The sequence below is a fragment of the Grampus griseus genome (assembly GCF_964374135.1).
Source record: "Grampus griseus genome assembly, chromosome: 8".
Lineage (NCBI taxonomy): Eukaryota > Metazoa > Chordata > Mammalia > Artiodactyla > Delphinidae > Grampus > Grampus griseus.
Window position 1 is genome coordinate 83,839,218 of NC_139002.1, and position 12,354 is coordinate 83,851,571.

The 12,354-nt window shown below is 35.0% G+C and overlaps 1 protein-coding gene across 1 annotated transcript in view; it reads right to left on the reverse strand.

Annotated features, from left to right (window-relative positions):
• Nucleotides 1–10,322, reverse strand: part of DCDC1 (doublecortin domain containing 1) — a gene marked incomplete at both ends in the record, with an annotated part of 429,210 nt that extends 418,888 nt beyond the window's left edge. The window contains one exon of the mRNA XM_082661206.1: nucleotides 10,171–10,322. Coding sequence (XP_082517332.1) covers nucleotides 10,171–10,322 — 152 coding nt within the window. The remainder of the gene's footprint in view (nucleotides 1–10,170) is intronic.
• Between the last annotated feature and the right edge of the window lie 2,032 nt (nucleotides 10,323–12,354).

Below are 12,354 nucleotides of genomic sequence, written 5' to 3' on the forward strand. Positions count from 1 at the left end.
CTCCACAATATCTATACTTAACTATCGTCCTATAATATTATTCCCATTAACCCTAAAGTTTCCTTATTTTCCATTAGTTAGAAAATCGAAGTTCCTATTCAAAAAAGTTCAGGAAAACAGATGGCTACTACAATGGAACTGAAACTTAAAATACAGGAAAGTAATGGGGAGGTGGGCAAGGAGGTAGCTCTACATTAGCAGCAGTGAGCCAGTAGTGCTCTTGATCCAATAAAGCTTTAATATCTAGATGGTATTTAAGTCACCACAATTGTAGTCTCCCTATTTTTCTTTCTTTCTCTTGTTTCTCCTCCCCTTTTTATTTTAAAAGACCCTTCTCGCCCCCTCTGCAAAAATCTCCTAAAAATCCCATGACATTCAGATTTATTAAAGTGAATTTCCCTCCTCCTCCAGATTTATATACATCTTTACATAGTTATCCTCCTTTCAAAGACAGTTTTTGCCTTTTGAGAATTTAGTTTGTTTACATTTAATATATATTCACAAGGTTATCTCCTTCACCAGGACAGTCTTTGTCCTTTGAAAATTTACCTTCATGCTTATGCTTTGTTTTCTATTTTTCTTGTTTTATGTTCCTTTTCATTCCTTTCTTATTTTCTCTTGGATTAAATAATACTTAAAAAAATTGTTACATTTTTCCCTTCTATTAGGTTGTATGCCACACTTTGTTTAACCTTATTTTTAGTGGAAACATTAGATATTACAATATACACTCTTGTCTTACTAAAGTTTAACATAAATGACTAACATTACTTTCAGACAATGCAAGAATCTTAGACCGTATCATATCCATTTATTGCTGTTTCCTCTGGCTGGTAGCAATACTTTTTTATTCCATTTTTCATGGATAGGTGCATCTACCTTTCACAGCTCCTGGTTTTATGCAAGGAACTCAGCTCCAAAATTCTGCTTGCATGGGTCTGAGGCTTTGCACCCTGTCCTCTCTGTGTTTCTAAAGAATTTCTAATTACATAAATTTTATATTATAATTTCTTTTAAGATCTACAATTTGTTACAGCTGTCTTTTATAAATTTTGATAAGTTGTATGGCAGTTTTCTTGGACTTTGTTAATTCTCAACCAGGAATTCCATGTGGATTTCTAAACAAACTGTTTTAGGAAATGATCTTTTATCCATAAAATAACCTCACTTTGTCTTCAGTTACTGTTGAAGCTTTCTACCACATTCTAGAACCTGGGCTAAATTTATAACACAGATCTTCTTTTTAAGCTTTCTATGTCCATCTTATTGTCTTGTCCTGAAGTCTATGATAAGTCTCTACTGTGAATCTTTCATTATATCTGTAATTCACATATACACAGATTTCAAGAAGTTCCCTCTTCAGTAAGACTTCTATGCTACCTTCTTGTATAAAAATGTTCTTACTTCCTGTACGTTCACATCTGCCCTGGTAGGTTTGATAGCTGAAATCACTATATCATACTGATCCCTTCCTACCATCTAAAATGCTAGACCCTCAATTTCCATCAAATATTCCAATCATCATTGTATTACTTACTCTTCTACCACTGGTAAAAATCATTTTTACCACTGGTAAAAAGCATCCTTTTCTAGCCTGAAATCTAAAAGCCACTATATTAGGTTGATACAAGAACATCAATCACACTGTTTTAGAAATACATCTTCTTAAGAAATATTTCTTATCTATCTACCTATATTAATTTTCTATTGCTGTGCAACAAATCACCACAAACTTAGTGGCTTAAAACAACACCTATTTATTATAGCACAGTTTCCGTGGGTCAGAAGTCTGGGCAAAGTTTAGCAGGAACCTCTGCTCGGGATCTCATAAGGCTGAAATCAAGGTGTCAGCTGGGGCTGCAGTCTCATCTGATGCTCAGGGTCTTCTTCCAAGCTCATTTAGTTTTTGCCAGAATTTAGTTCCTTATAGCTAAAGAACTCATAGTTACTCTCATCTTCTTTGAAGCCAGGGGAACTCACCTTTCTGACTTTTCTGTCTCTGATCTCCAAACTCTCACTTAAAGAGTAGATCTGGATATGGGGATATATGTATATATATAGCTGATTCACTTTGTTATACAGCAGAAACTAACACACCCTTGTAAAGCAATTATACTCCAATAAAGATGTTAAAAATAAAAAAAAAAAGAGTAGATCTGATTAGGTCAAGCTCACCCAGGATAATCTCCCATTTGATTAACTCAAAGACAACTGATTATATGCCTTAACTACAACTGCAAAAATCTCCTTTGCCATATAATGTAACCTAATCATGGGAGTGACATCCTATCATATTCACAATCCCACCCACACTCAAGAGGAGGGAATTATACAGGCATATATACCAGGGGGTGGAAATCTTGGGGACCAGATTAGATTTCTGCCTACCACACTAGCTATACAATTATGCACTCTTGACTATCCATTTTTACACCAAATTTAGATCCAGATATTTTATTTTCTGGAAAATTCAAATGCAACTACTTAAGATTAAATTTTATCATCATTAAATACTGAAACTATTTTAAAGAATGTACCACAGTTTCTGATGGCAAATCCAAAGAGGAACTGAAGAAAGTGCTTTGAGAAGTGGCATTGTTATTAGAATAAATTACTACTTCCTAAAGTAGATATTTTCAAGGGGGGGGGGGTATTCATCTGGATGTAAATGTTCTGGTATATTTCTTTTAAAAAGCATCAGCTGGGCTTCCCTGGTGGTGCAGTGGTTGAGAGTCTGCCTGCCGATGCAGGGGACACGGGTTCGTGCCCCCGTCCAGGAAGATCCCACATGCTGCGGAGCGGCTGGGCCCGTGAGCCATTGCCGCTGAGCCTGTGCGTCCAGAGCCTGTGCTCCGCAAAGGGAGAGCCACAACAATGAGAGGCCCGCGTACCACCAAAAAAAAAAAAAAAAAAAAAAGAAAAAACGCATCAGCTACATCACTTCTGAGTTAGTTTATTGTCAGTTATTGGAAATAGATTAAATAGATCATTTCTTTTAGCAACTGAATAATTCTTTAGAAATTAGGTCATAAAAAAGAACAAAGAACAAATGTGGTTATGTGTGTCTATACTACAAACATATACAAACTATGTAACTATTTAAGAATTTTATGTGTGTTTAGAGAAAGATGAAGTAAAATATGTCAAAATTTAACCTTAAAGAAGTATGGATAAAAAAACTATTGGTTAATTAAAAACTATAAAATTTTAGGTTATTGAATCTTTTAAACAATTTCTACGTATGATACAATGGATATGATAAATCAAAGAATTACAAAGCTGGAAGGTACATTAAGAGATTAACTAAGCTTTTATCCTTTTCTGAAACAGTACTATACCTCATCTACATATAGGCTTTCTATTATAATCAAAAAGATTATCAGGGACATATCTTAAACATTGTGGAATTGACAACCCCCTTAATATCTCAGGCTAAGATCTAATTATGCTTTACTCTCTGTGGTTTCCATTAAATCTAATTTACAATTTTTGTTTCACAAAGCAACAACTAAGTAATGGTGTGATGTCTAAAAGTATAAAATTATGCCCAGGGAGGAGTATAGAAAAAGCAGATAAATAGACCATGACAAGATTTAAAGGTATGATTCTAGTTTTGACAAGAGCAATTTTTCTTCTCATTTCTTCTGTTTTAACAGCATTAGTGAATCTTAGTGGCTTTTTATAGCAACTTGAGGAAAACTCCTAATAAAGTCATACTTGCCGCTCTCTCACTCAAGGACTTCTACCAAGTGGTACCATCATTGCCCCCCTGTAATATCCCTCAGCTATAATTGCACCACGTTGCCTTCCACCGTTCTTACATGTATGCCTTTTTGTCAATGGTGTTCACTCAGCTGATCTATATCCATTACTGTACACCTTTCAATCAGTAAGTATTTTAATAAATATTAATCTGAACTCAGTGCTTACACTTTCTAAAACCCTTCCATAGTACAATAATTGTCTAGTGGAAGAGAACTGTTATATACATTGTCATGAATATAAATGTACAATTACTCACTATGATTAGTACTGTGAAGGAAAAGTCTTGTCTATCATGAGGGTCATCATGAGTTCAGAGGTTAGGGACATAGAGAAAATCTCTACAAAACTGTTCAAGCTGGCAAGACACATGCAAGGAGTTAACCCCACGAGATCCTAGTCACTCCTTATTCCAAGTCATTCCCCCAGGTCCTGTGCAAGAAATGATGTATTGTTTTGCATATTGATATGTTTGCTTTGTGATTTATTATGTGATTTCAGATGATTTCATATCCCTCTCTGCAATGGTAAGATCCTTATCTCTTTTCACTGCGATACTCAACTAGCAACTAATATGCAGCAATTGTTCTTTGATAATTACGACATTGTGCAAAGGTGTGTCACAAAAATGCCATTGATAAGAAACATACACAGTTTAAGTAGTAAAATATAATAAAGCCAAAGCTAAGAGTTATGTCGTGTAACGTTGAATATTTATCTAAGAGTCATTCCCCCCTTTAGATAAAAAGCCTAAGTTATGTTTGAATATTCACCCTCTTATGCCCATGGAAGGCATCCCCTGATCAGCTCCAGTGGGTAAATACTCAATGGTCTAATACCAATGATGCTAGTTCCATTTCCCTTGCCTTGTTTTGATTAATTAAGTAATTTTGGCCAATGAGAAATGAGGAGAAGTCTTTTGGAGAAAGGTTTTTTTGCCCTAATAAGAAAGAGATATAAATGATCAAGTATCTGTCTTCTTTAGTTGGATATTGTTGAGTGAACATGTGATGAGCCTTGCAAGTAGGAGGAGTCAAACCTAATGATCTAGCCAATATTCTGAGGATGGTAGAGCACAAGATACAAAGAACCAGGCTCTTTGATAACCCAGCAGAACCACTGAATTTAACCCTAGAATTGCCCTGCTTCTGAAGTTCCTATTACATGAGACAGTGGACTGTTCACTTTTAAAGTCACTTTCAGTTGTGTTTCCTGTTACTCTCTGTTAATAGTAGCCTAACTTACACAATTAGATTTCTAATTACATTTGCTTTACTTTTAATTTTATTCAAAATCTTTACTAGTTTTGAATTAATTTTATGAAGGGCTAAAATATAAACTATTTTTTAAAAATTTGACTTTTACTTAATCAGGAACACATCACCAGAAATTTCAGCATAAGTATACAATGACATGGAGGCTTTTCCCCGTTTTTTGAAACACAAAGCATCCTTGGTGAGTTTAGATTTCTATGGCAGAAATCTGCACGTGGCTAATAATTCTATTCATAAGTAGGAAGTGTGGCTACTTTGACAGATCATGGCTCAATAACAAGCATGCAGGTTTAAGTTATCACACAGTTTGGATGTGAATTCAACATCAGGATAATGACAGTTGCCAAGGATTTGTGCTTGCTGTCGCTTCATACCAGTGTTGTCTGTCAAAATGTCTCTCTTTCTTATACAGAAGCCATAGAATTTTTATGGATAGCAATTACTTACAATATACAATGAAGTACATCAAATCTAACAACCACTCTTTAGCCCCTCATTATTTGGTAGTCTCTTTGTTAAATGTAGTCAACCATTTTCATCTAAATTATTTATTTATACTCTATATTTGACAAGCATATATTTCTCGCTTTATATTCTCATGGCATTTAAACCTTCCTGAAGAGTTATGGGTATTTTTTAATATTGTCATTTTTAAAACTTGTCTTTATCCTATTACCATTTTAATGGTAATTAAACTCTCTAATTGGAATAAATACAAATAAGAAAATGTAAACATGAAGGAAAATGACCCTAAGTACATTCAATAATAAATCACCAGCTTAAAATATTGATAGCAGATAAAAGAAATAAACCCACATACGTTTGGTGCATGGAAACTTGTATAAAATCTGGAGTGCACAAAGATTTCACTAATCGTCATCCTACCTTTCCTCCAATTTGATGAAAGAAATAACCTCTAAAGATATAAATAACTTTCTACAATTGCTAGATAAAGTGTGATTTAAACATCATGGAAAGTGAATAATAGAAGTGGTAATAATATATCTGAACAATTTCCCCCCAATTTTATTCTGAACACCAGAAGAAAATATAATTCTAGTTTGACCTGGAAATATTGGTAAAGATACCTTGATTGCAGAGCAATTTTCAGTTATTTTATAACACATAAGTCGAATTTTTATTTGTAATTCGACGACTGACTAGTAACTAACGTATCTGTTCAAATTACACATATACTGTAAAGGAGATATTCAATGTCTGTTAAATTGAACTTGCTCGCTTTTGTAGAAGGAAATCTAAACAAGAAGAACAATTTATAAAATTTGTAAAGGACCCATCTGAGTGTAGGATCAGGGCATAAATCATCCTACCCAAAGGAAAAAAAGAATACTACTTCTGCTTGTGTAAAAGTGCAAAGGAATAAAAATAAAGTACATCTTAAATCTGAAGTCAGGGGAGGTTATAAATATTGTATAAGGATTTTCCAGAGGAAATCTAAATTTTCAAAAAGCAATATAGTCTTTTAACATTTTTTAAAGTAAATAATATATTAATGTTTGGATCTGTAGAGTTTTTTTATGGCTTGAAGGAAAAATCTGAGAAAAAGTTATGAATTATGAAAAGTGTAATTTGTTGGTCAATGGATGTTGAAAACAGTGAAAGCATTGTCTTGCTTCATTAACCACTGGGCAGTGTTCCCCTCACTTCGTTCTGCTGCTCATCCCATGGTGGGAACTGACAGCTCATCTTTGGAATGATGAGATTACTAAACTTAAACTGTCCCTAGAAAAGGCGATATAACCAAATGTTTATATTTCAAAAATAGTCTGACTGATTCCAATTCAGAATAGCCAAGATAACTAAAATGACATAAAAAATGAATGAATAGATTAGGCACTGTTAGTCTCCTTGAAAGCAAGATTTGTCTGTGAAAAAGCAACCCAGATAATCTATAAGAAGAAGTTGTTGGCAATTCACTTTTAAAACTGATTTAAGTCCTAATGTAATGTACTAAAAATAATTTGTCCCCTCAGGGAACTAAAAGAGTTGTTATTACACTCAGCTGCAAGCAGGATAAAAAAAAGCAATATAACATTCTATTAAGAATACATACAGGGCTTCCCTGGTGGCGCAGTGGTTGAGAGTCCGCCTACCGATGCAGGGGACACGGGTTCATGCCCCAGTCCGGGAAGATCCCACATGCCGCAGAGCGGCTGGGCCCGTGAGCCATGGCCGCTGAGCCTGCATGTCCGGAGCCTGTGCTCCGCAACGGGAGAGGCCACAACAGTGAGAGGCCCGCGTACCGCAAAAAAAAAAAAAAAGAATACATACAGCTGATTCACTTTGTTTTACAGCAGAAATTAACACAACATTGTAAAGCAATTGTACTCCAATAAAGATGTAAAAAAAAAGGAAAGAAAGGAAAAGAAAACAAAAGAAAATCATGAGGGACTTCCCTGGTGGTCCAGTGGCTAAGACTCCGCAATCCCAATGCAGGGGGCCTGGGTTCAATCCCTAGTCAGGGAAATAGATCCGAAGTGCTGCAATTAGAGATCCTGCGTCCCACAACTAAAGATCCCACATGCTGCAACTAAAAGATCCCACAAACCACAACTAAAGATCCCACATGCCACAACGAAGATCCCGCATGCTGCCGCTAAGACCCAGTGCAGCCAAATAAATAAATATTTTACAAAAAGAAAATCATGAAATTACATTCTTAGATGATCATCAGCTAAAAATTATTAAAAAGTATTTTATATGTGGGATAGAAAGATATTAATTGTTTAGAACATTCTGTTAGTTCTAAAATGCAATTTTAATTTGGAAATCTTCCACCTCAGCATTTAGAGAAACTTTCTATAAATATAGCAGAACTACCCCTAGATACCTGTTATCAATAAATAATTGATTCTGCTTCATGCCTCAAAGGCCAACACCCTGTTCCAGTTCACCTGAGAACACAACAGACTACAGCTGGGTAGGAAAAGTTTCTCATTATGTTGTTTCCTTGAAGTAGCCACAGGAATGAAGCTAGACTTTTCCAGTCATCTGGCCTCCTAGTGGTAAGTCATAAAATGGGAGGATCAGACCTTCTTTGGTATTGAACTCACACTGTTGGTGATTAGTTATCTTTTGTGGGGGGAAGGCTCCTGGCACAGCAATTTTTACTGTATTACATACAAATGTAACATGAGGTGACAGAGGAAAAACACTGTAAGAACACAAGAACAAGAGAAAATAAGGATAATATAAATATAATAAAAAGTAAATTAAAACCACAGATAATAACATGAGAATAAAGTGACTCATCACTGCATGGTTGCAAAGAATGGATTTAATATATGTGGACAGAATTTGTACATGTACAATGCGTTAATTAGTGAAGAAAAGCACAATCTCTGTAATATAAGTAAAGGAATAACAAATTGACTATATTTTAATAATTATTTCTCATAAAAAGATCACAAAGATGGCAGAAGAAAGGTGGCAAGGAAAAAAAGGATGAGACAAGAGAAGTTTTAACCTCAATCAGGGGGAAAATGTTTTTACTCATAGAGAAAATTGCCTCTCACTGATAATCATATTAATACCAATGGATCTTAGATTACCATTAGCCTTTATGAACTTGACCGCTTTCAGGTTGAAACTCATCATTTTCTTTTTCATGAAAGTAAAAGACCTCTGGGCATTGTCTTTGACTTTCTGTTCAGTTGCCCAGAGAGGGTTACTTGATTTTCTAGGTATACCATAATCAAAGTTGATGGTAACAGACAATAGTGACAGAAAAGAAGTTAGGATCCAGACAAAGAAATAGAAGAAGCACATTTAAACAAACTATAAAAACCAGGTGGTAGGAAAAGTGTCACATGAAAATAAAAGACTGATGTGTTAAAAAAAGGGCAAATAAAACCAGAGTTAGAGACTCAGAATCTAAGAAGGAATATGAGAAAAAAGCAGAAAGAAACTGAATAAATAAAATTACAGTTTTACAAAAGATAGAATAAAAAGTGAATGTAGTACTATTTTGAAAAGGAAAATTGGTAAAAATAAATTCTAAAAGCAATAAAAAATGTGCAAATACACATTATATTAGCATTGGCATTTGTATAAAGGACTACTTAAAAATTCTATTTAGAAATTTTTTTCCATTGTCTTATTGGGAGGAACCAATGTTTCTTCCACTGTCAGTTGGGAGGAACTATCATGAGAAAACTATGTCTCTACAATATAACCACTGGGTAATGATTTTCTAAAAATTATCTAGCCATATAGCTAGCACGTTGTGTCAATTATCTCATATGTTGCTAATATGCACTCATAGCTCAGAGGAATAAGGCAAAGCAAAGGTTAGCTGAAGTCTAGATTTCACTTTCACCTAAAACTTAGTGACATATAAAAAAAATCAATCTGTTCTAAGATATAAATATGACCTAGCACTTCTGTAAGGAGATTAACACAATCCCTAATTTAAGAATAGTTTCTTCAATGCTTTTATAGTTCACATTTTCTTTTTAACGTAAAAACTATGGCATCACGTTTAGCCAGCCAATAGTCAATACCTGACAGACACTTTTTTGTTCTTTCACTTTCTAATAGAGAAGAAACACAGGAAAAATACCTCTTGTCTCCTCTGCTTTATATTTCTGAGAAGTGCAGTAGAATATAATAGTTGAGTTTTGGCTGTGGAGTTAGATACATTCGGGTTCAAACTGTACCTTCTCTACCTAGCAGCTGTGTGATCTTAATGAACCTCTCTAGGTCTTTGTTTCCTCATATATAAAATGGAGATGTCTAAAATACTGTCTGCCTTACATTCCTCCCAGAGTTGTTTTGAGTACTAAATAAATATAATGCAGGTTAAGCACTCAGCATGGTGAGTGGTATATAGCAAATATCATCTGCCTTGCCATTCCTGTTATTATCACTATCCCACCTGTCCACAAGTCAGACTCTAGGAATAATTTATGTTTATTGCATCATCTATCTTTTTTCTTCCCATAAAATAGAAAAAAAAAAATGGAAGGGCTGTAACCCAGGCAACAACCATCACATCTCCAAGTTATGTGTGACATAATCTCTACTAAATATTGAGCATTTACATAGACAACCTTCTTTAAGCACTTTTATCCCCTTCAGAATTCAGTTTAAGCTGCTGAAATAATATTCTTACCTTGGTAAATCATTCGAAATATATTTGTAAATTGGGTGAACGGTATCCCCATTGAAGGTGTCTTCAGGGTTGCTTCGTTGTGATACCTCCGTGGCTTTAGTCAAGGGTGACAAAGGAGACTGAGAAAGCGCTGCTCTGTGATCTTCTGTCATTGTCAGCTTAAAATGAGGAAGAATGTTATTTAATTTAAAATGTAAAATCCTCCTGGGTTATTAACTGAGGCTGGGCATTAATCACAATTTACTTCTCATCATGTTCTAGAGCATGTAGCCGCTGCTAAATGTGAAATCTCATTAGAAATGAACAGAGATGAGAGCCTAAAGGAAGACAAAACTATGAATCTAAGTCTTTGATAAGTACAATCCTATTTAAGAAAAAAATGATAATTTGTTGCAAAGTATTTTAATTTTTGCTATTTGCTAAAACATCACTAATTATACAAACTTAACATGAGGCATATGTTATTGAAAAGTGCAGCACAATGCTTTTTTTTTTTTTTTTGCCCTTTCTCCTTGCTTTTTTGGAAGCTACCTTCCCCTTGATTCTGTTGGGAATTATGTGGCCATGCTTTCCTGGAAGTGAATGTATCCAAAGCTAGACAATCAAAATACCTTCCCCAGACACAGGGGGGAATCAGAGTTTAGATGGAGAAGACAAAGTAGTGCTCTGTTCTTTAGAATTGCTAGCTTTAAGAACAATGTAAACTTCTACCATTGAGAATGAAGCAAAAACAGATGAAAGAAAAAGAGATGGAGAGAGATTAAAAAGTGAGAGATTCCTGATGACAACATTTGAATCCCTGAACTTTGCTATTAAAAACAACCACATCTCTTGAGTTTCCTGGGTATGTGAGTCAGCAGATTCCTTTTTGTTTGTTTAAGCTAGTTTGAGTTGGGATTCTATTTGTAACCTAGACATCTTGAATAATGCACACAGACAACCTAAAATTTCTTAAGACCAAAACAATATGTTCATAAGAAATGATATCAATGAATGTCATAGGGTTCTTTCCAGGGTATAATCACCCCATTCACACGGTGATACAAATAGCTGCAAAGTCTCAGGTCTGAGTACCCCACTAAGGTAAGGAGGAGTCCCAAGGTAACATGACATATCACAACTAAGGGAAGGATATATTACTTGTAAGGTAATAAAAAATGCTACTTTACATTTTTTCTGATATTCTGAAATAAACACATTCATTCATCCACAGGTTATTTCTTGAGCACCTACAATGTACTTGTTATTGTTCTAGGCACTCAGAATTTTTTCAGTTAACAAAGCAGAAAATATCGTGCCTTGTGGAGCTTACGTTCTAGTGGAGGCAGATGATAAATAATTAACATAAGATATCAGTACGTCGTAAGAGGTTAAATGATAAATGCTATGGAAAAAGACTGATTAGGAAGGATAGTTTGGGAATATGAAGGTGGAGGGAATTGCAATTTTAAATAGATTTGTCAGCATAGGCTTCACTGAGGTGGTAATATCTGGGCAAAGACTTGAAAGAGTCAAGGAAAGTAGCCATCCAATACCCAGGAAAGAGTAAGAAGGCCGTAAGGTGGGGTATATCTGGCAGATGTGAGGAACAGCACAAGTAGATGAATAGGTGAAAAAGAAGAAATTGTAGTTGTGATGAGGTTAGAAAGACAATGGGGGTGAGGGGGTGGAGATAACATAGGGCCTTTAGGACACTGTCAGGACTTTAAGTGAATTAGAGAGTCCATGGAATGTTCGGAACAGGGGAGTTATATGACTTTAAAAAAAAGATAATTTTGGCTGCTTTGTTAAGAATGTATCAAATGCAGCAAAATTTCAATGTCCTAATTTGTCCATATATTAATATCTTCTAATACTTGTATAAATTCTCTGTGGTAGAGACAGCTGTCTGCCAACATCCATTCTATCCATTCCTTCTTTCTTCTATGATACCAGAATCCCTGATTTTTAACTGAGGCATATGGCTGCCCAAAATAAAGACTATTTTCTAGTCTTCCTTACGACTTGGTAAAGCCATATAAAACAAGCCTGGCCAATCAAATATTAGTGGAAACGATCTATGCAGGTGAGTTCATCTTTCTTTTCTCTCCTTTCTGCTACCTAGAATGAAAATATGAAGGCTGGCACTAGACAGGTCATCTTTATCTTTGATATGATGCTAGGAATGAAAACCATGCCCCAGGG